Below are 25,329 nucleotides of genomic sequence, written 5' to 3'. Positions count from 1 at the left end.
GTTGCTACCAAACAAGGTCTTACGGTTGAATACATATCTTTGAAGTTTTTATTAGGTTTTAAAAAGCTTTTTAACTCCCTAAAAATCAAACAAACAAGGTTTAAAATTTAGTAAAACCCAAAATTAAAGTGAATTATTTTAATGAAGCTTGGTAGATTTCATATGTTGGTAAAAAAAATAGATTAATTTTGTGTATGATTTGTAGTTCAATCATACATCACTTAAAAATTAAAATAATAATTAATAAAATAAATCCACAAGCATCCACCCATTTCACTCCCTTGGACTGGTCATGGAAAGAAAATTTCCAATCAATCGGTCAATTCATAACCACAATTTCTCCTAATACTAAGTAGGTCCATCTTTGAAAAAACGACCCCCATGCATGAAGCTAGCTAGCTACCTATCAGATTCATTCCAAGTTGTGGGCCTTGTGGCCAACCACTGAAGTCTTCAGCCGCAGTTTCAAATCAGACAACGTCATAATTATAATAATGGTTTCCATAATTTTTTTTTTCTTGTGTCCCGTGATGGTTGAAAACTACAGCCGTGTATATTAGTGGTGGGTATTGTGAATTTAAGGACAGCCGTAACGTAAGCGAAAGGGATGTGATTTTGTAGTCGTTTTGACTTCTTATTTGATGCCGCCATGAAAGATGGGGCTGCGATTTGGAAAGGTTCAACCTTGTTCAGATCTAACCAGAAAAAAACAAGAACGTTTTACAGCAATGGGAATCAAATTTTTCTTTTTTTGTTATCTAATGATAATAGTAAGATTAAAATAATTAATAAAGAAATTATGCGCGCACGATCGGTGGAGCGTGGCGGTCAAATTGGTTGACTATGCCTCCTCACGTGGAACGCGCCGGACCAATCGGAGCGGTGGACTCGTGGAACGAGTCAAACTCAGTTCTGACATACAGTAGACTCACGCTCTAACTTTCTCTCTCTTAGTTTCTCTCAGCTCCAGATGTCAGATTGACGCATTCGCTTACCTCAGAGCTTAGAGGGAGGGCGATCTGTTTCTTAAATTGGTCTTTGTTCTAACCTCTTTTAATGCCGAGTCTATTGCATCATGGAGAGAGACTTTTTAGACTTTTAAGACTTCCCTTCTTCTCACATCTCTTCATTTCTTCGTCTTCTTCTTCTTCTTCCAATCCCCATTTATGGACAATGGTGGTAGTGGTGGGGGCGGACGCCCACTCTCTGATAACCATTCTCATCCATCTGCCTTCTCCTTTTCCAAGCCTTTTAAGATGGATGGCGGCGGCGGCGGTGTTGTTGTTGGAGGAGGAGTTTCTTCGTTGGTCCCCAACCGGAGGATCAATGAGATGGACTTCTTTGCTCAGAAAGAAACAGCGAGGGTGGATGTCAAGAGGGAGACAACCGCACATGATGGGCTGGTGCAAGGTTTCCACATAAATGTACGTGAATTCTGAAGTACTCTCTCTATGTGTATATCCATATATATAAATCCTTTCTCTTCTTGATTTTAGATTTTTATTTTTTTTTGGGTTTTCTTCTTTGGGTTATAGACTGGGTTGAATCTTCACTTAGCGAGCGGTGGTGGCGAAAAATCTTCGGTGGATGGTGGAACATCACCTAGCAACAAGGAAAAGTTCAACATGAGTGATGTACAGATGATGTTCTTTTCTTCCTTTATTTATTTATGTGTTTACAGTATTGGATTTAGATGATTTATTTGAAGTTTATTTTTGTGGTGCAGAAGATGGTAGGTTTGCGGGCTGAGTTAGAGAATATGAACAAGGAAAATAAACAGTTGAGAGCCATGCTGAGTCAAGTCAACAATAACTACTCCGCCCTACAGATGCATGTTGTAACGCTGATGCAAAGGCAACACAATCGGAGAGCTGAAATCTCCCTAGCAAACGAGGTAATTATGACCTTCATTTCAAGGTGCATGTCTAGATCTTTTATAGTAATTGATCTCCTAATACTGGGTGTTGTTTGTTTAGGTGAATACTGAAGGAAAAGTGGGAGAGAGGAACAGAAATGAAACCATTGTTCCAAGGCAATTCATGGATTTGGGTCGGGCGTCTATGGCCCAAAAGGATGAGTCTTCACCATCTTGGTCGGGTTCCAGATCTCCTCAAACCAATGAAGATGCATCCAGGGAGTCAAGGAGGCGGAAGACTGGCAGTACTAGTAATGAAAACAAGGATGGAGGAAGAGAAGAGAGTCCAGACCAATCATTACAAGGCGGGCTTCCTAACAAAGTCCCTAAATTTAATTGTTCACAGAATGTCGAACAGGCCTCAGAAGCCATGTCCATGATGAGGAAAGCTCGGGTCTCAGTTCGAGCAAGATCGGAGGCATCCATGGTAAGTAAACATTAATTCTAAAGTTTGAAAATTGAAGCATACAATAAAAGTCACCTTTCCAAGCTGGATCCAGATATCGTGTTTAGATGGGGTTAAAAGTTCTTTTTCATTGAAGTCGCTTTCAATCACAATCTGGACTGTTTGTAGATTGGAAGATTCAGTACTCCAAATTATAAAAATAAATGTTTGACCATTGGCCGATCTTAATCCACTATACAGATCTCCGATGGATGCCAATGGAGAAAGTATGGACAAAAGATGGCCAAAGGAAACCCATGCCCTCGAGCTTATTATCGATGCACCATGGCAACTGCTTGTCCAGTTCGCAAACAAGTATGCTCCTCTTCCAATCACCCTTGTTACATTCCATTCTTAGTTTCAAGTGTAATTAAGAAGGAAAATTTTGTTAATTGGATGGAATTTGATGGCAAACAGGTCCAGAGGTCTGCAGAAGATCGGACCGTCCTCATAACAACTTATGAAGGCCATCACAACCATCCCCTACCTCCGGCTGCCATGGCGATGGCCTCGACCACATCAGCTGCTGCAACAATGCTACTTTCGGGATCAATGCCGAGCTCAGATGGGATAATGAGCTCGAGCTTTCATTCAAGGACTATGTTCCCATGCTCCCCAAGCTTGGCAACGATTTCAGCTTCAGCGCCCTTTCCCACTATTACATTAGATCTTACACACAGCCCGAACCTCTTACAGCACCAGAGGCCGAATGCCCAATTCCATGTCCCTTTCCAAAACCTTCCCCAGAATTTTGCTCCTGGGTCGCACGCTTTCAATCCAGTACTTCACAGCCAATCCAAATTCTCCGCCCTTCAAAGCTCCCCAGAAATGCAGCCTCCTCAAGTAGGAACCGAGCAAGTGCTGAAGCCATCATCATCATCCTCAGACACAGTAACTGCAGCAACGGCTGCCATCACCGCAGACCCGAACTTCACTGCAGCTCTAGTGGCAGCCATCACTTCCATTATTGGCAATGTTCATCCAAACAATAGTAGTAACAGTAGCACCAACACAAGAAGCACCAATGTCGACAATAATATTGGGAACTCAAATTTGGTAGGCAATTAAGAATTGTGTTAGAATTTTTTTTTCTCTCTCTTTACATAATATTAATAATGATAGATCTTTAAAAAAAATCCTCAGGTGTTTCTTTGTTCTTTCTTTTTCTCTGGCTCTTTGGTTGGGCATACTTTATTCATTGGAGAGGATGGCAAGTTTCATTATTTTATGTTGTCTCTAAATGAATAATAGAAGTAGATATCAGAATTCTCTCTCTATATAAGCATAAATATGTTGGTTCAACTACCTTCAGTACTCGGATGTTAATCTGTTAGCAGGGCCATTGGGGTCAACGTGTGTAAGGTTACAGGCTTACAGCTAGCCCAAGAGATGCGATCCTACGTATCACTTAATTAGATAATGGATCTCCTCTCTTTGATCTGCTTTTGAAAAATGCTTGTAAATATTTGTCATTGCAATTAACCTATGAGTCAAATGTCGATTAATCTCTAGGTAATGATTAGTATCAATCTAAATTGTTCATAATACCAATTATACCTACGAAAATGTTGATGTATGTGGGAAATTTTGTTGCAAGCTAAGGTCAAAAAACCTATGAGGTATCACAATTAGATAACATTGAGAATATAGTATTTTAACCAAAACCAAGTCCACAAGATCAATTCCTAATCCATTTATCTCATGTCATCCACCAATTAGCTACTTGAAGTCACATCGAGCAACTCAATCAAAATCACATCAAGATTTCATAGCTTTCGTGCCACTTAATCTTCAAAGTCATACCAAGTTTGGTCACCTTCAAGTATTAATTTGAGGTTAGATTGAGTGTTTGGAATCATAAAGAGATTCTATCATCGAGGATCTTCATGCCAATTTTCACTAATCCAAACTAGGAATTATGGACATGATTAATCCAAATTTGAAGTTTAAAGGCATGAAATTAAACACTTAGATTGCTCCTCTCAAGGAGACGTTTCAATTGATCTCAATGTGATTTGTGAAGAAATTAATTGGAGAGATCACAAGCCTTGAAGAACCCTTTGATGATGAAAGATGTAGCTCTTTGCTTCCAAATCATAAATGATCTTCCTCTGTGATGACAACCTCTTGGTATGCATGATTGTGTGGGTGCTTTCTACACTCTAGCTAGAAGGACATGATCAATGGTGAGATACTAGGAAGTGGCATCATAATCAAGGACTGGATTTCTCTTCTACACTTCCTGTTAATTATGCAGCCCTAAATCCCTTTATATAGTGTCCAACCCTTGGAGCAAAAGGCGTAACCCTAAGTGATCATCATAAACTTATATTTATACTGAATATGGAAAGTGCCATGGACATCCTGAGTTACCTCTTAATTTATTGAGCTATACCCTCTCTCTCTCTCTCTTCCACACGTTGGTATTACACATATCAACTTGTTATTGTTATCCATCTCTCTCTCTCTCTCTCTCTCCCTCCCTCCCTCCCTCCCTCCCACACGTTGGTATTACACATATCAACTTGTTATTGTTATCCATCTCTCTCTCTCTCTCTCTCTCTCTCTCTCTCTCTCTCTCTCTCTCTCTCTCTCTCTCTCTCTCTCTCTCCCACACGTTGGTATTACACATGAAAATTTTCAAACAATTCTAAATGCCCACAACCTTATATCCTCAAAATTGTAGTTTAAGTAATCAACTACTAGTTTACCAAAGTTTAGTGGCCCAAATTAAAATCGATATTAGAGCAATTTCTAAAATTCAATTATACCAATTAATCAAATAAATATTTTGTTAAAATGGATTAAATAATCCCCAAATTATGAATCTAACTATTTCCATGTTTTTCTTGAAAAACAACCAATTTTTGACATAAATGTCTTTTACTATTCCAAGTATTTACATGTAAGTTTTAAAAGAGATGATATTTTTAAAATAAAATAATGAAACTATTTTTATCCAAATAAGGCCAAAAAAGAGGTAGGAGGTCAAATTTCAAAAATTGGGTTTTCAAAAACCCTTTTAATCAAATAACCTTTAATCAAATCAAGATTATTTGTAAGAAATATATATAACTTCTTTATGCTATGTTTGATTCCCGAAAAATTTTAAAGAAAAAAAAAGGTAGAAAAAAATGAAAAAAAAATAAAAAATGATATAAAATTAATAAATTATTTTTACATGCTACTTCAAATTTATTTTACTTATTTTAACTCTCTTTTATATAAAAATTAAATAAATTGAAACATAAATTTCTACTAATTTGAGAAAAAGATTTCAACATTCTTTTTTAGTATTTTATTGAATCAAACATAGCATTAAGATTCACAATTCACAATTTGTCAAGATCAATTAAATTAATAAAATTTAAACATTACCTTGAGGTCATTGAAGATTCCGAATGAAGACAAATACTTAACATTTATTTATTTTTCTTTTTTTAATAATCAACACATAGACATTAATAAGTGAATTATATAACATAAATTTGCCCATGGACCAAGACAGAGGTCAATTATTCTAATATGAAAGAAATCATTTAAGGAAGCTTCATGGCTCGTGGGTGCCCTATGATCGATCCATGCAAGCATTGGTTTACGTGGTCTTTACATTTTAATAATTATTTTTCATAATTTGTCTAAAGCTTTTTTTTTTTTTTTAATTTTACTTTCGAGAGCATTTCATTCTACTTTTGTAATAATATTTTTTGGAGAATACTTTTGAATCATGCAATTTGCTTTATTCTTATCATTTTTCTAATCAATTATAGAATGTCCCTTTACACTATATAAAAAATGTGGTTAAAAAGGAATTACAATAAAAAATAGTAAGCAAAGAGAAAATAAAATTCATTCATTTTTAGATTATTCGAGACCTGATATGATTATGTTTTCTAAAACTTGTATTTTTTTAAAAAAAATTTATTTTTAAAAATAATTTTCAAATGAAAAAATAAAAATAAAAAACTTGTTTTGATAAATAAATTTTATTTCTTTAGAAACAATTTCTTATCTTGACTTTGCACAAAAATAAATAAATTCAATTTAATTATATAATATAAATTTAATTTAATTCAAGTTTTATTAAAAATAAAAAATATGTTTTTAATGAAAATTAAATTAAAAATAAATAGTTTTAGTAAACTATGAATATTGATATTATAATAAAACCATAAATTATGTATATTTTTTTTTATTAAAATTATATTATTTTAATATGTATATCATAAAATATGGATATTAAAATTTTCATAAATGTAGAATAGATTTTTTTTATATATAAAAAAATGAATCATAATGATTTAAGAATAATGATATATGATAATATTTTATTATAATAGATTTAAAAACAAAGTTTAATTTTATTTTAAGTTGTAAATGAATTAAGTTTTCATTACATGTGCGCATATAATACTCAATTACAAACAAATTATTTTGGGATGACTTTGATTTAGTTAACAATTATTTGGCTTAGGTTTTTTAATTTTAAACTATTCTTAAAAATTAGTAATTAATTAAGGAATAGAAAACATTAAGAGCTAGAAATTTTAGACAAATATAGTTGTATATAAATAAGTAAAAATAAAGTTATAGCTTATTTTGGACCAGTTTTATTATATGGATTTACTTTATTTTTTATTTCCAAATAATTTTAAAAATTACTATACTTATTAATAAATCTAATACATTAAGTATCACTTCATTTGAAGCTCACTATCTAATGAGAAAATTCATATGTTATTATTTGTAAAGAAAAAATAATAGTCATTTTAAACCAGTTTTAATTAATGAATTTTTAGTAATAATTGAATTATTTTTTTAAGTTCCAAGATATTTTATAAAATCTTTATATTTGTTAATAAATCCAAGACATTAAATCTTGATTGATTTAAAATTTATTTATCTAGTTAAAAATATAATAAATTATAAACATATGTAAAGCTAAATAATAAAGTTATTTTACACCAATTTTATCCATAAATTTTTATTATTAATCGGGTAAGTATTTGAGTTTTAAAATATTTTTAAAAATTATAAGACTTATTAACGAATACAAACATTTCGTCTTATTTAATTTAGAGTTTATTTACTTAATAAAAAATATAAAAAAAAATTATAATTGGATATTCAAGATAAAAGTTGGTCTTTCGTTTTTTTAATTTGGATTAATTTTGAATTTCATAACTTTTAATATTCATTAAATAGGCTTTAAGTTTAAATTATTTTTAAAAATTAATAATTTTTTTAGTAAGTATAATTTGATTTATAATCTTTTCTAATGAAAAAATTTAAAATTTTTAATATTGATTACAAAATTTCGTTTATTCTTTAAAAATTATTCTCTATTTCACTTTATTTAAGAAAAAAAGAAATAGATTTTTAGAAACGATCAGCAAATGGTGTTATACATTTTTAATTTTTTTTTAAAAAATAATAAAAATAATATTTTAAATCGTACCACCAAGCAAACTTTAAAATGATCCTTATTTTGAAAGAAAAAAAAAAACCAAGCCCTTAAATGGACAAAAATATTTCTCATATACTTTTTTTTTTTTTTCGAAAGGGCTTTAATGCTAATGTATAAATATACTAATGCGACGTCGTCTTGCGGGACCTTCCTGGTGTCTTCTCCGCCGCTGATCTCATTAGATTTCAAAGTTTGGCAGTATCGACCCACATCAAATCACAGCTCCCTCTGAAAGCAACGAAACTTCTTACGGTTGCCACGTGTACAGTGGTCAATAATTCAAATTCTCAAAGAATAATACTCCCTTCTCACCCTACTTCTAGTGTAGTAAAGGTCCTCTCTTCCTCCACCTGCTTCCTTCACTCGCCTTCCTGTACTTCCATCCTCATACGTTTCTGTAAGATTTTCCCTCTCCATTGTTCTTTTTCTCTTTGTAATTTCTAGCTGCCTTGTTGTTTGATCGAAATCGTAGCATTTGCTGCCGTTTGGCGCCAAGAAAATGGAGGAAAGGAAAATAACTCAAGAGTTTTGAACGTTAGGGTTTTAACTTTTCATTTGATTGTTCTTTGTGTCAGTTCCTGAGCTAGTTGAGCTGACTTTTACATTTTGGAATGGAGAAAATGAATTTTTGTTTTCGTTTCTTGTATTTGCCTGCATTTTCGTGTTTTTCTTGTTTGAGTTTATGGACTAGTTTGAATTACTTAATTGGGTTCATGCTCTTATACTTGATCGAGTTCATTTTCTATTACTACGATGGAGATTGTAGTTTTCGGTGCTGCTTGGTTCCCGAGATAAGTGGAGGTTTAAAAAAAGAGAATTGGAATTTTGAACTCTTTCATCAATCACTGGGATTAATTGAGTCGACTACTCCATTTTTGGAAAGAAAAAATTTCCTAGACTTCACGTTTTTTTGGTGTTTGGAGTTTAATGAACAACTTTGAATTTCTTTGGATTCATGCTGTTATGCTTTTTCTGTTTTTTTTCCCTTTCTTTTTTTATTTATCTTTCAGTTTGAAATGTTTAATTGTTAGTTTATGATTCATTTTTTATGGTTTCAATTAAACGAGATTGTTCTCAAGTGTTTTCTTAGACACGGATTGTTCTATGTGGATTGACAGTTGGCAACATGGGAACCAAATGTAGAACTGTTGCAGTTGCACTCTTCCTTTCAATCCTTGTGTTTTCACCAGAATTTTCGGCCTCAGATGGTGGATTGGTTAGAATTGGACTCAAAAAGAGGGCTTTTGATCAAACCAACCGCCTAGCTGCACGGATAGAGTCCAAGCAAGGGGAGGCCTTGGGAACTTCAATTCGGAAGTATAATCTTCATGGGAATGCTGCGGGATCGAAACACACGTATGTTGTGGCACTACACAACTACATGGATGCTCAATATTTTGGGGAAATCAGTATTGGAACTCCCCCTCAAAAGTTCACTGTAATATTTGACACTGGCAGTTCTAATCTGTGGGTGCCCTCTTCTAAATGTTACTTTTCGGTGAGCTTTTCTACTTTGACTTTTACTGGATATTACAAGTGGGGTTTCTCCTTCTAGGTACCTCTCATGTATTGTTGGGTAGGAGAGAATCTCATGGTCTTGCCTTGGGATGCAGGTTGCATGCTATTTCCACTCCAAGTACAAGTCAAGCCAATCAAGCACCTACAAAAAGAATGGTTTGTTTTTTCTCCCTATTTCAATTCAGTATTCAACTATTCATGAAAATTGTCTCCCCTCAACACTATTAGGGTGCTATGCATGAATGTCAAAATATGCTATCTTTGGCTTTGGTTTTTGGGTCCATATCTGTGTAGTATGATTTATATGTTCTCGTGTATAATGATAACTGCAGACGTATGGTTCAATTTTATTTGGAATATCAATAAAACTATGCATACGAGAAACAAATGCAAGTGCAGGATTGTTGGGATATGGTTTTCCTTCTTCCTTACCTCTCCTTACACCTACTCCCCTCTTTTTGTTATGTGAGGGTGCCATCTCCAATGGATGATCTTGATGTGTAGGTGCCACTATATCAATATTCAAAAAATTGTTTGGTTTCATCTATCATGCAGGGACATCAGCAGATATCCATTATGGAACTGGTGCTATTTCGGGTTTCTTCAGTAAAGATGATGTAAAAGTTGGTGACCTTGCAGTCATAAATCAGGTAAATTGGTGACTTGGTGCTATGTTTGTGTCTATGTGTTGTAATAAATAATTATGAGGTATAAGTTCTTATTTTTGACATTTTCCAACTGAAATGTATGTGGGGTCCCTATTTTGCGAAGCCTTGCATTTGATAAATTGTACTTCTCATTTTTATCATGCATGCTGAATATCATCAGAGATTAGTAGCTATCCAATTTGAGAAAGTCCCATTTCCTTCTGAAAAATATATGGATGGAATAGTTACTAATCTTTCATCATCGGGTTATTTGGCAAGCAAAAAGAGCATGATTGGACATCTCGCCCAACAGCAGGCTTTGCATTGCAAAACATGGACAGTAGAAGTAGTTACTTTGGGATGTACAAATAAGAAGTTTTGGAACATCTGTAGTTATGAGTGTATTGATTCCATCTTCTTTTGTGTTGTGTGTGTGTGTGAATGTATTGATTCCCAACTTCATGCTGTTTTCGAATCTCTTTACTCATAAATTACCCTTCTCAGGAATTTATTGAGGCAACGAAAGAACCCAGCATCACATTTGCTTTGGCCAAGTTTGATGGCATACTTGGACTTGGGTTTCAAGAGATTTCAGTTGGAAATGCTGTGCCTGTGTGGTTAGTGCACTTTTTGCCGTTATTTTGTGCAGTCATATATTGTTTATTTAAATTATTTCAGCGGAGAAAAGTTAACGGCAAAGAAATTTGAAAGCTCTGGTTTTCCTAACTTTAAAAATGTTCTAGGTACAACATGATCAATCAAGAACTTATTAAAGAACCAATTTTCTCATTTTGGTTTAACCGAAACTCCAATGAAGAAGTAGGGGGTGAAATTGTATTTGGTGGTATTGATTCTGATCATTACAAGGGTAAGCACACCTATGTTCCTGTAACAAAGAAAGGCTATTGGCAGGTTGGTCTCCACAATTTCCTGTTTTATGTTTAATCTGCAATACCCTGTTTATCTCAAATTTCTGAATTGCTCTAGCTACCTCTTGTTGACAGTTTGATCTGGGTGATGTCATGATTGGTGGTAAAACAACTGGTGAGTAAAAGATAAGTCTTTTTTATCCTATGGTTTAATGGACACATGGAATGCTCTTTTCACAGCCTTCTATTAGTTTCCATCTTGACCTCGGATATCCTATAACAGGATTTTGCGCTAGTGGCTGTTCAGCAATTGCTGATTCTGGAACCTCTCTGTTGGCTGGTCCAACAGTATGTATCTTCTTCCCCTCTTTAAAGTTCCACTCAACCTAATGTTTGTTTCATCTTTTCCCTGTACAGCTCTAAAACTATATACAGGATACAAGCTGGTGCATACATTCATCCTGTCTAGAAGAGCAAAACCTTACTCTCTCTTCCATCTTATTATCATTATTATTATAGTCCTTACTCTCTTTTCTATCTAGTAAACGTAATGCTCGTTTCATTCCAGAAGAACAAACCTTACTTTCTCTTATTATTATTATAGGTCTTAGTCTCTCTTCTATCTTCTTTGACTTTGATGCATAAACTTGTTTATCTGCATGCATTACTTTTTCCTTTTCATGATTGCACTACAAAGACCTTTGGGTTCCTTTTACTCACATTTGTTTATTAGTCTCTGGAATATGTGGCTATATACATTGTGATGAAGGGAGAGGGGGAGGGGAAATGGAGATTTGATGAATTTTGTTGAATTTGGTGGTGCTGCTCCCTATCCTTAGGACAGGTGTATAGTTTGTAGTATTGCCCCTGTCCAAAAGCAACATCTGTTTCATTTATGGTGACTTCAAACTGCTAGTTTATGTTTTTGATCATATTGCATTTTTATTTCCAGACAATTATTACTGAAGTTACTCTTCTATTTAGTTTGACTTTGATGCATAAACTTGTAAATATTCATGCATTACTTTTTCTTTTTCATGATTGCTCAACAAAGGCCTTTGTGTAGCACTGTAGCTTACACTGGGAGTTGTTTATTAGTCTTCTGGGATATATGGCTGTATGCATTGTGATGACGGGGGAGGGGGAGGGGAGACAGAGATTAATGAATTCTTATTGACTTTGGCAGTACTGCCCCTTATCCTTGGGACAAGTGTATATTTTGTAGTATTGCCTCTGTCTAAAAGCAACATCTGTTAATGCATGGTGACTGAAAACTTTTAGTTTATGTTTTTGATCAATTTCGTATTGTATTTTTATTTCCAGACAATTATTACTGAAGTCAATCATGCCATTGGAGCCTCTGGGTTTGTAAGCCAAGAATGCAGAGCAGTTGTCCAACAATATGGGCAAATAATAATTGACATGCTATTAACAAAGGTATTGCTAACATGTTACTGCTGCATTAGTTTCTGGATGATGTAAAAACAGTTCATAAGATCACTATACCTTCCTGAACCTTAATTTTTTTAAATTTTTTTTTTTTTTTTTTAATTTTGGGCAGGAGCAACCTCAGAAAATCTGCTCACAAATTGGTTTGTGCGCTTTCAATGGTATTCGAGGTGTTAGGTCAGGGTTGACATGTTTTTTCATGGCTAATTTTGACCGACTTTTCATACTTTTGTACTAAATGCATGAGTTAATTTGTCGTGTTATGTTCAGTATGGGCATTGAGAGTGTCGTGGATGAGAACAATAGCAAGGCATCTAATGGTCTGCATGATACCATGTGCTCTGCCTGTTCGATGGCAGTTGTCTGGATACAAAATAAGCTTGGTCAGAATGAAACAATTGACCGTATATTAAAATACGTCAATGAGGTAAAAATAACCTAATTCCATTCAGTATTTTTTTTCATAAGTTACAGTTCTGGTTTCTCACACTCATTTGCAATTCCAGCTCTGTGATCGGCTGCCTAGTCCAATGGGAGAATCAGCAGTTGATTGTGGTAGTCTGTCTTCAATGCCTAATGTTTCGTTAACCATTGGTGGAAAAGTATTTGATCTCAGCCCCAGGCAGGTATGATAAAAATTGATCTCATTTTCAAATTTGTTTAAATGGTTCTTGTTCTTTTATCTTGTTTGTCTTAGATGCATGTGACGTGGTTCCTCCAACCAAGCAATGGACTGTACTTTATTGTTATTTTATTTCATTTAGTAGATTATCTGGTCTTAGAAATTGAATGGAACGCTTTCCACTGGCTGCATGCATGCATACAGCTTTTGTTTTTGTAGCAAGCACACAAGCAAGTACTCTATATACACTATATACATGTATTTGATTGATAGCTCATCTGAAGTTCCCCCCACCCTTTGTTTTATTCTTTTTATTTTTTTATAACTATGGACATCTGACCTTTGATTTTGCACCTTTGCTTCCCTACTGAGTGCTTAACATAGATAATATGAACAATGGATTCCTGTTTGTTCATTGAAATATGGCAATAGTAGTTGACCTCTTGCATGTATTGAAGCAAGATGTCAATGAATGAAGATTTGTAATTGAATTTGAATTCTGGAGAATGTGGTATCTCCTTTATTGAAGTCAAACATAAACCTTAATATGGCATCTGTAATAACAAAAAAGGTCTACTAGTGTTATCATGTTGCTGAAAAAAAAAAAAAACTGGAAACATGGATAAGACTGGGAACTGTCAGCTAGTAAAACAATAATTTACCATAGGTTTCTGATGATAATGGGTAATCCAAATTCAATGGAATAGTTACAGTATGGAACAGTAGCATGGATGCATTTATATTCGGAAAATAAATTGGTGGACAAGCCACAAGTGTCGCATTTGATAGGTAAAAGATGGGTGAACACTCTCAAGGAGTCTAAAGGACACTTCTACCCCCCCTGGAGCTTTTTGGCCTAGTTTTTGCTGCACTTCTCCTCGTTTTCTCCCTTTATGTGAGGGTACTCTTTGAGGGGGATACCTTCTCTTTGTGCTCATTCTTGCCTTTCTGTAATTTAATTGATTATAAAAGAATATTTTTAAAGTTATTAATAGGCTGAATAGTAAATAACAATGTTTTTATGTGAGACAAATTATTGTCTTCTTGAATTGTGTCCAACAAATGTGGACATCTGATATGTTATTTGATAGGTTGTAAAATGAATAGCAACATTCTCATATTAGATAAGCCATTTTTTTCCCTTCTTTTTTTGTTTTGTTAAAAGGCAACTTATATGAAATAGATTCTTGTCTTCTTGAATACTGTTTGTCCAACAAATATGGACAGTGGAATGCTGGTTGGAGGGACACTTGTTCATTTTAGAAGTTTTGGATCAGATTGAGGGATGAAGGATAACCTGTAAATTAAAATAAAGTACTGTGAGGATCTTTTTTTTGAAACATGTAGACTAATTCTACCGCAATCATGATAGCTCCTGTTGGGATGAGCATCACCATGGTTGTCTGTGAGCTTGGGTTCACGGGATGCCCTTTAAAGATATTGATTTTGATACCATTTGACTTTATTAAGTGTGCTATTCTCACCATTCTCATTTATTTTTTCTTTTGGGATATGGCGATCAGTACATCCTCAAAGTGGGTGAGGGAGAAATAGCTCAATGCATTAGTGGATTTACAGCTTTGGATGTGCCACCTCCTCATGGACCTCTCTGGTATTGTCTATCTCTTTATTGTAGATGTGATATCCTTTTGCTTTTGTTTTCATGTGTTATTTGATAACCATGTTGGATGACTGCATTGATGTTCAAATCAGACTGATCTTATTGCTGGGGAATACTGTTGGATATTGAGTAATTCTCACGAGTACTTCCCATGCAATGCAGGATCCTGGGTGACGTTTTCATGGGTCAGTACCACACAGTATTTGATTACGGAAATATGAAAGTTGGATTCGCTGAAGCTGCATAACTCAATCTTATCTTTCCTATCCTGTTCTATTACTGTGCTCTATATCCACCTCTGAAAACCTTGACATCTTCAACATTCAATAGGTATCCTCTCAAGTGTTCGAAGTTATTAAATGGTAATTGAATGTAAATATCTGCGGATGCGATGCTCGGTGTTTATCAGAAAAGAATACTGTGAAGTTTGGGTTACTCAGTTGTTCATACAATGGTTTTCTAGGGAGTCTGTAAGGTATATTGCTATTTTGTGAAATCCTGTTCTTTTTGACAGGATTTGAAGATTTCCACCCTTTTCTGCCTAATTTATCTGAACTTATGAGAATTGGTTTGCTTGTTTAAAGTTGGAAAAGAGAGGGATGCTGGCAAAAACATGAAATTAGATAAACCATTGCTGGTGTATTATCTGAATGTTCTCTTTTACTGATACATTTCTATCAATATGTTTCCTAAACAGGGTGTACCTTTAGAAGTTTTGTCTGGTAGTTTAAATTTCAGATAGGAGTTGAACAAACAATTTCTCTAAACAACGGGCATTGAACCAGCTTGTTTGTTGCCCACATGATGAAGAGAACATGAGCTTGGGTTTTGGCTTGTTGGGAGTGGATAGGCCTCATTTGAGACAGCTTCTTGTTTTTAGTTTTAGCTAGAAAAGCTAAAGCTGAAGTCAGAGTAATAAGCTAGTGTAATAAACTTACCCAAATACATACAGAACTCCTATTGGGCTTAAAGAAAGCTCTGGGCTTCAAAAGAGCCAATACCAAACAGGGTCTTAGAGATGGATTAACTTGGACTGAGTTATGCATGGCATTAGAGCCACCCCATCCAAGTTAGTCTGTTTTAGTATATCTACCTTTCTGGTGGCATCTGTTGGAGATGTAGAGAAAGAAAAGTAATGACAGAATTTGATGATATTGGAGGATAGCTACATCATTCATAGTTGCTGTATGCCGAGAGATATCATTACTGTGTAGGGTTGCATCTCCCTACACTAACTGCTAAGAGCATTAATCAAGGAAATAATTCTTTATTTATTCTATTTGCAGGCCACTCCAAGTTTATGATATATGAAATGTGTCTTTTAATAGGATTTAGAGTGGATTATGTGATTCAATAACAGCTTTAACAATAATCTCTATTTAAAAAGGTATTTCAATTGCCTGTTGGAATTGCTGGATGATTTTGATGCAGATGAGATTATAGCTTAGATTAAAATTTTTGATGCAGTTGGCCAGTGCCACATGACTAGAATCAGGATGTCAACGTAGATAAAAACCTAGAAACCATAGGTTAGATATCAAACTGAATGCAATTTTAGGGAATTGGCTGAGCACAAGAGACGACTACCTGCAAGAAAAGTAGCTAAGATGGTTGGACACTTCACATTAGAAAAAGGCCAAAAGGATGATAACGATGAGATTTAATGGAAGATAAGTGCAGAATGTCTTAAAAGTATGTGATTATGTGTAGTTGATGTCAAGGGGGAAGGCTTTCTTGAGTTGGTTTCTCATTTATTCTTGTGATGCAACAAAAGATAATAGTGATAACGGCTAGATACAATGAAGGTAAGTATTTGGTTATATTTTGTGCATACTATTACACTTCAAACTTTGTTCAATAAGCTTATATTTAATTACTAGAAGTTGATTCAGGTAAAGGTGTGATGCAGTACTGCAACTTTAAGAAACCGCAACTCCGATTGGTCTTCCATGACAAATTATTATACTACTACTTTATGAGCCTGCTTATTGATCTTTAGGTAATGACAGTTGCTTGAAAAAACAGTGACACCCATGTAGTGAACCTTCAATTTTCAACGCTTGTACTACCTGTATATACTATATGATTTTGATGCACTGTGTCTTAAGTCATATACCAGTTTGATCCAGTGCCCCATTACTAAATCCCAGAAAACCATGGGTAGAAAAAAATTCTCCCAGAAACATATTGCTTTTCCTTTACACTATGCTTTAAAATCTTGGCGTTGACAGAGTGTAAACTCATTCTTTGATTTGCATATGTACTGAAGGGTTGCTGGGAATGAAGCATTGTTCTTTTGAGTTCGGGAATTTGGTTCTAAGTGTGTTAATGATGATCGTGTAGTTTTGCAATGGTTGATCAAACTTGAAGTAGGAGTTCTAAGTTGACTTAATACTTTGTGGCATGTATTAATTATTTCTGATTCCATGGATCCATCCCCAGAAAGTAGTGGGAAAATGCAGGAAAATTCTTAAGAGGGAAGGAATCTGTTTTTCTTAGCGTTATCCTTATCTTCCCCTTTACGCTTTGCAAAATTATGATATGATAATGAATTTTAACATCAGTAGAACTCACTCGGAAAAAGTGGGATGAAAAGCCTTGAGCTCGACTGCAGCTGCAGTCGAAGACGAACCGGGTGCGTCCTGAAGGAACCTTATCCTACACTTCTTTTTGAGTCTTAACCTTTTGTGGATGATGACTCTGACGAAACTGTACCAAGTTCATTTACTACCCCACACTTGCTGAAAAGATAGGAAAAAGCAAGGAGAGGATATGGCAATGGTGGGTTGCAAGGAAAGGCACCTTTGCTTGCAGATTACTCAATGGAGAAGGGCGATATACTGGTTGAACCGAAAAGGACGTTTTGGGCGCGGTTGAGCTGAATCCAGTGTGAAATGGATTGAGTCCTTTTTGCTTTGCCTTTTGTAGTTCCAATCTTCTTAGGCCTTTACGTTTGATTTCATTCTTCCCATGCAGTTCTTGTTTCTTTTACTTTTTTAAGGTTAAAGGAACCCACCGCCCACCATCTTTTCAGCCGGGGCCAGAGCCGCAATGTTCCTGAGGCTGTTTTCTGAGTCATTCTAGTCTTGTCTCAAGTTACTAGGAAATCAAACAAGTTGTGGGCATGACCTACGATTTCTGATTTTGGTATATATCCATATCACTGTGTTTGAATGGAACTCCCCAATGCAAAGGGAAAATGTTTTAAGTAGATATAGACCGATGAATATGTACGATGAGATTTAAGTGCTTAAATAAAGGTATAAACGAATGAGATCAAGGTATGGTGATATATACAAATAAGATTATGATATAAATAATAAGATCTAAAAAATATCTACATTATATCACTTGATCGGTGGTATTTTTTCAATAGGCACTGAAAAAGCATGTTTCAGTGTTATAGTCAAACATAATGTAAAGTCTTATTTTTTTTATTGATGCTCATTTCCAACCCCTAGGAAGACCTTTTAAGTATGATTTGGGAGGTTTTTGAAATCGGTTTTAAGATGCCGTTTTTTAGAACTATTTTTAAAAATAATTTTATAATGTTAATATATCATATATGAAACAAAAATATGTTTAGGAACTCGAAATATTATAACTTGCTTTCAATATTTTAAAATATTTTTTAGAAGCAATTCTTATTTTTTAAAACAGACTTCCAAAAAACAAGTGCAAGCAATTTAAAACGATTAAAATATATTATTAGATATTGCTCTATTTTTCGAAACGAGTTTTAAACAATTATTTTTTCATTAAATGTGTTTTTAAGTATGAAAAGCAAGAGCTTATTTGGAAACTTTTGAAAAATAATTATGGAGAATGGTTTTCAAAAACATTTTTTATAATGTTTTTTGAAACAAAAGTTTGTTTGGGACTTGAAATATTGTCAATTTGTTTCCTAATTATACAAGTATTTTTTAAAACAATAAAAACAATTAAAATATATTACAAAAAAATACTTAGTTTTCAAAAACTGTTTCTATAAAAAAAATTATCAAAAATGTTTTTAAGTTTCAAAAACGAGTTTTTAATTCTAATAACATAAAATCATTTTTAAAAGTCATTATAGATAGGTTCCAATTTTTTGCTTCTAATAAAAAAAAATTATTTATAAAAACAGTTACAAACGTAGTCTTAATTTTTCATGAACCCAAGGAAATATGTTTTTACTTAATTAAAATATTTAAAATGATGAAAATTAGCTTTATTTTTAAACAAAATATTTTGAAAATTTATTCCTAAACATTAGATTGTTCAATAATATCGATTACTTCTATTGCTAAGCCACAAAAGCTTAATGCTATTCCAAATACAACCTTACATGATGTACCTCGTGATTTTCATGTGGGTGGGGATGTTTGCACGTGAGAAGGGAATCCGTATGAGTGAGAGTGAATTTGCATGTTCACACATATTCATTGTTGCCTTTTTGACCCATTTATTTATTCCCAATTTTATGCCCAATTTTGCAATAATTTTATCATTTGGTTTTATTATAAAAAAATGCAAAATAATAATAATAATAATAATATAAAAAATAAAATGAATTTAAAATAATATAAAATAATTTTTTTGACTTTAATTCTTTTTCTCTTTTTTTTCCATATTTTCTTTCCCTCATATGTTGCTTCAAGTTTTTGGGCGATGATTCATGATTTTTATAATAAATATATTTTAAATTATTTTATGTGTCAATATATTTTAAATTTAAATATTTAACAAACAAATTTATTATTTAAAATTAATAATGAAGGTAATTATTACATAGAATTGGATAATTTTTTTTTTCAAAAAAGGTCAACTTTGTCAAATAACCTTAATAATTAAAAATCAAATAATAAGTTTTAAATTAACAATTTAAGAATAATTTAAATTAAAATAAATTGAAATCATTAATTAATAAAAATTAGTTTTTATCAAATACTTGTTGTACATGATGAAAATGACATGGCATATGTCATTTTGTTTTCTAAAATAGACATTATTAATTTTTTTTTTTCCCTTTTTAACAATAAGTTACTCAAATGAATGACAACATGTATTTTTTTTTTGTTTTTTAGACGAAGGCAGGTTGAATTGATAAACGTCAAAAATAGGAGGTGCACCTTATGTATATAGGTAGTATACAACAAGAGCTCAACCCTGGTGGGTAACAAAAAGAAAAAACCTTAAGAGAGGGAGGACTAGTCTCTATGAAGAACACTCAAAAATTGAGAAAAGAGGAATTGTCTAACCCCAAAAATTGTTCGGATCACTCCAATAGTGATTGGTTAAAGAGCTTTCTCAAACTTTGGTTAAACAACTCTTCCACTTGAAAAGTCATTCGATTTTCGCTCTCTCCAATAATAATAATAATAATAATAATAATAATTTAGACTCAATATCAAAATTGTTCTTTCCTTCTTGCCTAACCCCTTAACTACTCATTTTAAAAGGAGAATTTTTTCAACCTTTGATTAGACAACTCTTCTCCTTGAAAAGTCATTTGATTTTCGCTCACTCCAAATACAAAATAAAAATAAAAATTAGACTCAATATCAAAATTGTTCTTTCCTTCTTTCATAACCCCTTAACTTCTCATTTTAAAAGGAGATTTCTCACTCAAGGCTGAAACACTCACGCTATTCAAAAAGATGTTAACAGCAAAGTCCAAAACTCTTTTATCTTATCATAATTAATCAAAATGTGGTCAATCGATTCTTCGTTGTCTTTAGAAAGGTTGCATGAGTTTAAAGAGCACGGTGATGATTTTCAGTTAATTCTTAAAGTGAAAAAAAAAAAAAAAAAAAAACATTCCGATAACACAAAAACAATTCTTAAAAGTAATTCTCAATTTTATTATTTTATTGGTTTACTAAATATGTTTTGTTTGTAATCAAACACTCATTACTTCAATAATAATGACATACCTTACCTAACATTGCATTGCTCCTCCCATGATTTTCATATGATTTGTGGACTAGGATTTGGTACATAGACATTACACTTAGATTTTCATTAATAGGAAGTTGAGATGTTCACACATATTCATTTTTTTCTTCAATTGGGCATTGATTTATTTCCATGTTCACACACATATTCACTTTTTCCTCCGTGACACTTTTATTTATTTGCATGTTTGACACGTATTCATCATTTTTTTTCTTTTTGATCCTTTTTTTATTTCTAATTTCCATGTTCACATCTCAAAATTCCTATTATATCAATTATGCCCAATTTTGCACTCTTATCTCCTTGGTTGACTTCTAGAAAGAAAAACTCAAAGTCCCACGTTAATCGTTAAAAAACATGACAAACACGTTGACTAATTCCTCAATTCAACATTTTTTTTTTCTCTTATTAGAAGTTTCTTTGGGAGGGAGGCAACCAAAAAGGACGCTGACTGGTACGATTCCACACTCCAAACAAGCCCTAATTGTCAAAGTCCACCCGTCTGAAGTAATCAATGGGTAGGTCAATCCGTCATCTAATGCTCCTCCGTCTACCCACACGCTCTTTCCAAGTCTCTGTTTTTGCTATTTCCCGTCAACTTAATCACTTAGCCCTTTTTTTTTTAAATTCTTAATTCTACTCACAAATGAATTTATGTCAGCGTCATGAACTTAGGTGGTGTTTTTTTAGTTGAATAAAAAAAGTAAAAATATATGACTTTTTTCATTCAATTAAAAATGTATTCGTTATTAATAAATTTAGTTTAATCATATTGATTGATATTAATAAATTATTTTTAATTAAATAAAAAAATTAAATATTTTAGGTTTTCATTTTATAAAAAACAAATATCACCTTACACTTTTCCTACCTAAACTCACGTATGACACTTAAATGAGCATATTGTAACATTAAACTATATTTGGTTTATGAAAAATTTAAAGAAAAACACTAAAGAAAAGAAAATAGAAATAAAAAAATAAAAAATATATTTAAAATTAATAGATTATTTAATATACTATTTCAGATTTTTTTTTTGGCTTATTCAAGTCTTTTATAAATTCATATTGTTTGTAATAATACAACCAAATATGAGAAATTATTTTTTTCAGATATTTTTTTGAGAATTAAACATATTCTTTAGTTTTTTTTTCATACGTACTAAAAATATAACACCAATCGAATCATACCAAATGTAAATCTTTGATCCAATAATCTTGTTTGATAATTCAATTTATTTATCATAATTTAAATTTTAGTATACTTCAACGGTTAAGAAGATGAATTTCATAGCTAGTGATTACATAATTCAAGACAATTGATTTAAATAACATAAAATATAGTCTTACTTTTGTAATTAAGGTTGATAAATCTAGAAACCCAAAAATGAATTACGTGTTATAAAATCTTGGTTTAGTCTATTGTAATAATAATAATTCTTTGGAAGTATTTCCACGATGTGAACAATTTTTTTATCATTTGACTTGGTATCAAGACAAGATGCTTTCGTTCACTTTCAAATTTTTAATGTGGTAGAAAATAAGCTGGAGGGTGAAGATAGCAAACCGCGTCCCAACCCGAAACGACGTCGTTAAGAAGGTGCCGCCGCAACATCACTTGCGGAAGGAAGAATATCCAAGCGATAATCCACCCCGCGGACACCGCAATTCAGGGCACGTGCTCACGTGTCCTCATGTGAATGGCTTTATTCCAACCCAAAGTAACCGCCGCCCAGAGTCGGCCAAGCTGTCAAAACCCTCTCTCCTCCTGCCACCTGTCTAACCCTTTTCTCATTCTCACCAACTACAGTGTAGATTCCACCTGTTTCTTTAAGGCCAACTCACCTCTCCCCACAAGGCCTCTTCACTTGTATATATATATATTTGCTTGGAATCGCCTTCCAGTCCTGAAACCTTCCTCACCAGAATCTCTCTATCATCACTCCAATGGATTGGACCAGAGGACCCACCATTGGCCGCGGCGCCTCCGCCACCATCTCCCTGGCCATCGCCTCTACCTCAGGGGAGCTCTTTGCTGTCAAGTCGACGGAGCTCTCACGCTCCAAGTTGTTGCAGAGGGAGCAGTCTTTTCTTTCCCAGTTGAGCTCTGAGCGCATAGTTAAGTACTTGGGATCCAACACTACATGTGAAGGTGATACGATGTTGTACAATGTGTTCATGGAGTATGTGCCGGGCGGCGCGCTGTCGGATGAGATTCGGCGGCGTGGGAATAGGCTTGATGAGGATTGGATTCGGTTGTATACGCGGCAGATACTTCTGGGGTTGGAGTACCTTCAGTTCAATGGATTGGTGCATTGTGATATCAAGAGTGAGAATGTTTTGATAAGAGAAGATGGTGCGGTGATTGCTGATTTGGGTTGTGCTAAATCGGTTCATGGCGATGGAGGTGGGTCGGTATTTTCCGGGACACCCGTGTTTATGGCGCCGGAGGTGGCTCGTGGCGAAGAGCAGGGGTTTCCAGCTGATGTTTGGGCTCTTGGGTGCACAGTGATTGAGATGGCAACTGGCCGCAATCCTTGGCCGGAGGTAGATGACCCAGTGTCCGCGCTTTACAGAATTGGGTTCTCCGGCGATGTTCCGGAGTTTCCGATGTGGTTGTCAGAGAATGGGAGGGACTTTTTGGACAAGTGCCTGAGGAGAAACCCAAGAGAGAGATGGACAGCCAAAGAGCTTCTTGAGCATCCATTTCTTGAGCCTAATTCAAAGCAATTGAAAGAGTTTCCTGTGAAATCCCCCACAAGTGTGTTGGATGATCAAGGCTTTTGGGACTCGCTGGAGGCGCCGGTGACTCCCTCCGTTCTGATGCACATAGGTTCTTCATCAAATTCTCCAGCTGAGAGGATCCAGAGATTGAACGAGGGTGCCTTGTCATCGGGTTCAAATCTACCCAACTGGACTTGGGATGAAGATTGGGTCACAGTTCGAAGCAACTACATTGAAGAAAGCGCGAGATTTTCTGATAACACCACAACTACATTGGTCATGGCTTCATTTGTCCATGAAGAAGAGCCTGAAAATTCAGTTCTTAATGATAATTTGTTCATCCAAAATTCTCCAGAAAACATTAGTATCAGTAGCAGTTTTAGTACTAGTAAAGCCTTTTTGTTGGCCTACGAAATTGTTAATGGTTCCCTTGTGTTAAGAGATTCAATTTTCAGAGTGATAATAAGAACCTTTTCATTTGCTACAATCAATTTTTGTTCTTTTTTTTTTTTTTTCCACTTTCTTTTCTAAATCATCTTAAATTTTCCTGGATTCAGTAAACTCTTGGGTACTCAACATGGATCACTTCATCTTACAGCATTAGTAATCAGTAAGTAAGCAGAGTTGGGCATTTTTTTTATCTTCTTTTTCTGCAGTTTCTTCCACCTAAAGAATTTCTAACGATCCATTGGGTGGTAACCCTGATTAATGTGCTTGCAGAGATAAAACTACTTCATTGAAAACGGTCCTGCAATTGTTTTGTAAGCTCTGATTTTGCAGCACAATGAACAGAGACACCAAGCTTGTCCCAGGAGAGGCTTTGAATGGCCTGTGAAAAAGGCCTTAGAAGATGAATTCACATTGCGAAATCCCACTTTTGGTAGGGGTAATAAGGGTCTAAGTCTTCAATTTCCATCCTATCAAACCTATTTTTCACGCCCTAAGTCTTTTCCTGGCGTGGGAAAGCAGAGGAGCATTGACTTCTTCCATCCAATGGAAGGATTCTGATATTAAACCAAGTCATTTAGTAGGTCAACCTCAAGCTTTATTGCATACAAGCGTTAAGAGCTTGTGTAAATACAAGAGACTCTGGGTCAACATTGTTGGGCTTCTCCCTATCCCCTGTACATTTGGCTGAGGTGGGGTGGGTCTAAACGTGTGCATTGACCGCTTGTTTCCCATAGTACTAGAATGAATTGATATCTGAACGCATGGGAGTTGACAGCGTTGCAACGAATCATTAACTTCTGTCATTAATTGACGGATTATGTGGCTATAAATGTGATTAATCAGCAATGTTTTCTTTCACTTATGGAATCAGGCAAAAAAGTTCCTAATACTATCATAAGGGTTTGTCTACACAGTTGCAATGAGATCATTACACATGGTAGTATGAGAATTTATTTGACCCAATAAAAGATATTTATCTCTTTGAACCACAATCTCGTGAGATACGACAAGAAGGACGATGACATTCTATCGACATAAGGGTGATAGTGAAACATCACCTACATTAGATGTCGAAAAAAAAATTTGTGACACTACATATAATATAAGCTCCTCTTAATCATTTAAGACGGGATGACCCCTTGAATCCGAAGTAGATAATATTTGCACGATTAAGAGGGATCATCACATCAAGAAAATTAATATTACAATCGGTTCCATATATCCCACACAACCATAATAATATTTTGGTTCTAATAGGAAGATACTGGGGTTTGTACTCCTCTGATCTCACTTTGGGAGCCTGATGCTCAAGGGTTTTATGCATTTTGTGACTGGTTCTTTAAAATGTGTTTACCTTATAGCAATATTTATCATTGTGCCTTGACTCTATCCAAATAGGCTGCCACCTGTTCAGTTTCCTTTCCAGATCATATGTGGTGATTGTACTCTGTATAATTTCTTTCCATTGATGTCAAAAATCCTAAATTAGTATCAGAACTTTGAGAGCCAGCTTCAGAGTACTTGGTCATCATGAGGTTTGGGGGGGGCGGGGGTTGAGGACTTGTATAAGGCAACGAGCAAATGAAAGAGTATTCTCTGTTATACAATTAACCCATTCTAGAAACAATCTGTCACCAGGAACTTGACCAACTCCTGGCACATGGTG

At 34.3% G+C, this 25,329-nt stretch overlaps 3 protein-coding genes across 4 annotated transcripts; all 3 read left to right on the top strand.

The window, feature by feature from the left end:
• The first annotated feature begins 1,096 nt into the window (after positions 1–1,096).
• LOC117908648 (probable WRKY transcription factor 31) lies at positions 1,097–3,583 on the top strand. 2 transcript variants are annotated; one of them, XM_034822315.1, is made up of 6 exons: positions 1,097–1,424; positions 1,536–1,634; positions 1,730–1,894; positions 1,977–2,342; positions 2,562–2,675; positions 2,778–3,583. In XM_034822315.1, the coding sequence occupies exons 1-6, from the start codon at positions 1,167–1,169 to the stop codon at positions 3,426–3,428; spliced, it is 1,653 nt and encodes a 550-aa protein (XP_034678206.1). In that variant the 5' UTR covers positions 1,097–1,166; the 3' UTR covers positions 3,429–3,583. The 2 variants fall into 2 exon arrangements, with proteins under 2 accessions (XP_034678206.1, XP_034678205.1); XM_034822314.1 differs by having other exon boundaries at positions 1,099–1,424; positions 1,727–1,894.
• A 4,538-nt stretch (positions 3,584–8,121) lies between these two features.
• LOC117909542 (aspartic proteinase A1-like) lies at positions 8,122–15,247 on the top strand. Its single transcript, XM_034823579.1, has 14 exons — positions 8,122–8,224; positions 8,946–9,325; positions 9,441–9,501; positions 9,901–9,995; positions 10,497–10,609; positions 10,736–10,904; positions 10,997–11,036; positions 11,145–11,209; positions 12,185–12,298; positions 12,423–12,487; positions 12,581–12,737; positions 12,817–12,936; positions 14,456–14,544; positions 14,716–15,247. Exons 2-14 carry the CDS (start codon positions 8,954–8,956, stop codon positions 14,798–14,800), a joined length of 1,545 nt encoding a protein of 514 aa, XP_034679470.1. The 5' UTR covers positions 8,122–8,224; positions 8,946–8,953; the 3' UTR covers positions 14,801–15,247.
• A 7,162-nt stretch (positions 15,248–22,409) lies between these two features.
• Positions 22,410–23,744, top strand: LOC117908123 (mitogen-activated protein kinase kinase kinase 18). The gene has a single exon (XM_034821793.1). It carries the CDS (start codon positions 22,437–22,439, stop codon positions 23,742–23,744), a length of 1,308 nt encoding a protein of 435 aa, XP_034677684.1. The 5' UTR covers positions 22,410–22,436.
• Positions 23,745–25,329: the final 1,585 nt, after the last annotated feature.

Source organism: Vitis riparia, chromosome 19, assembly GCF_004353265.1.
Source record: "Vitis riparia cultivar Riparia Gloire de Montpellier isolate 1030 chromosome 19, EGFV_Vit.rip_1.0, whole genome shotgun sequence".
Taxonomy (NCBI): domain Eukaryota; kingdom Viridiplantae; phylum Streptophyta; class Magnoliopsida; order Vitales; family Vitaceae; genus Vitis; species Vitis riparia.
This window is presented reverse-complemented; position numbering and strand designations above follow the sequence as displayed.

Coding starts and splice junctions, on each gene's coding strand:
- LOC117909542 (XM_034823579.1), top strand. CDS start 8,954: ATGGGAACCAAATGTAGAACTGTTGCAGTTGCACTCTTCCTTTCAATC. Junction 9,996..10,496: donor ACCTTGCAGTCATAAATCAG/GTAAATTGGTGA, acceptor TACCCTTCTCAG/GAATTTATTGAGGCAACGAA. Junction 12,937..14,455: donor TTGATCTCAGCCCCAGGCAG/GTATGATAAAAA, acceptor TATGGCGATCAG/TACATCCTCAAAGTGGGTGA.
- LOC117908648 (XM_034822314.1), top strand. CDS start 1,167: ATGGACAATGGTGGTAGTGGTGGGGGCGGACGCCCACTCTCTGATAAC. Junction 1,635..1,726: donor AAAAGTTCAACATGAGTGAT/GTACAGATGATG, acceptor TTTGTGGTGCAG/AAGATGGTAGGTTTGCGGGC. Junction 2,343..2,561: donor CAAGATCGGAGGCATCCATG/GTAAGTAAACAT, acceptor TCCACTATACAG/ATCTCCGATGGATGCCAATG.
- LOC117908123 (XM_034821793.1), top strand. CDS start 22,437: ATGGATTGGACCAGAGGACCCACCATTGGCCGCGGCGCCTCCGCCACC.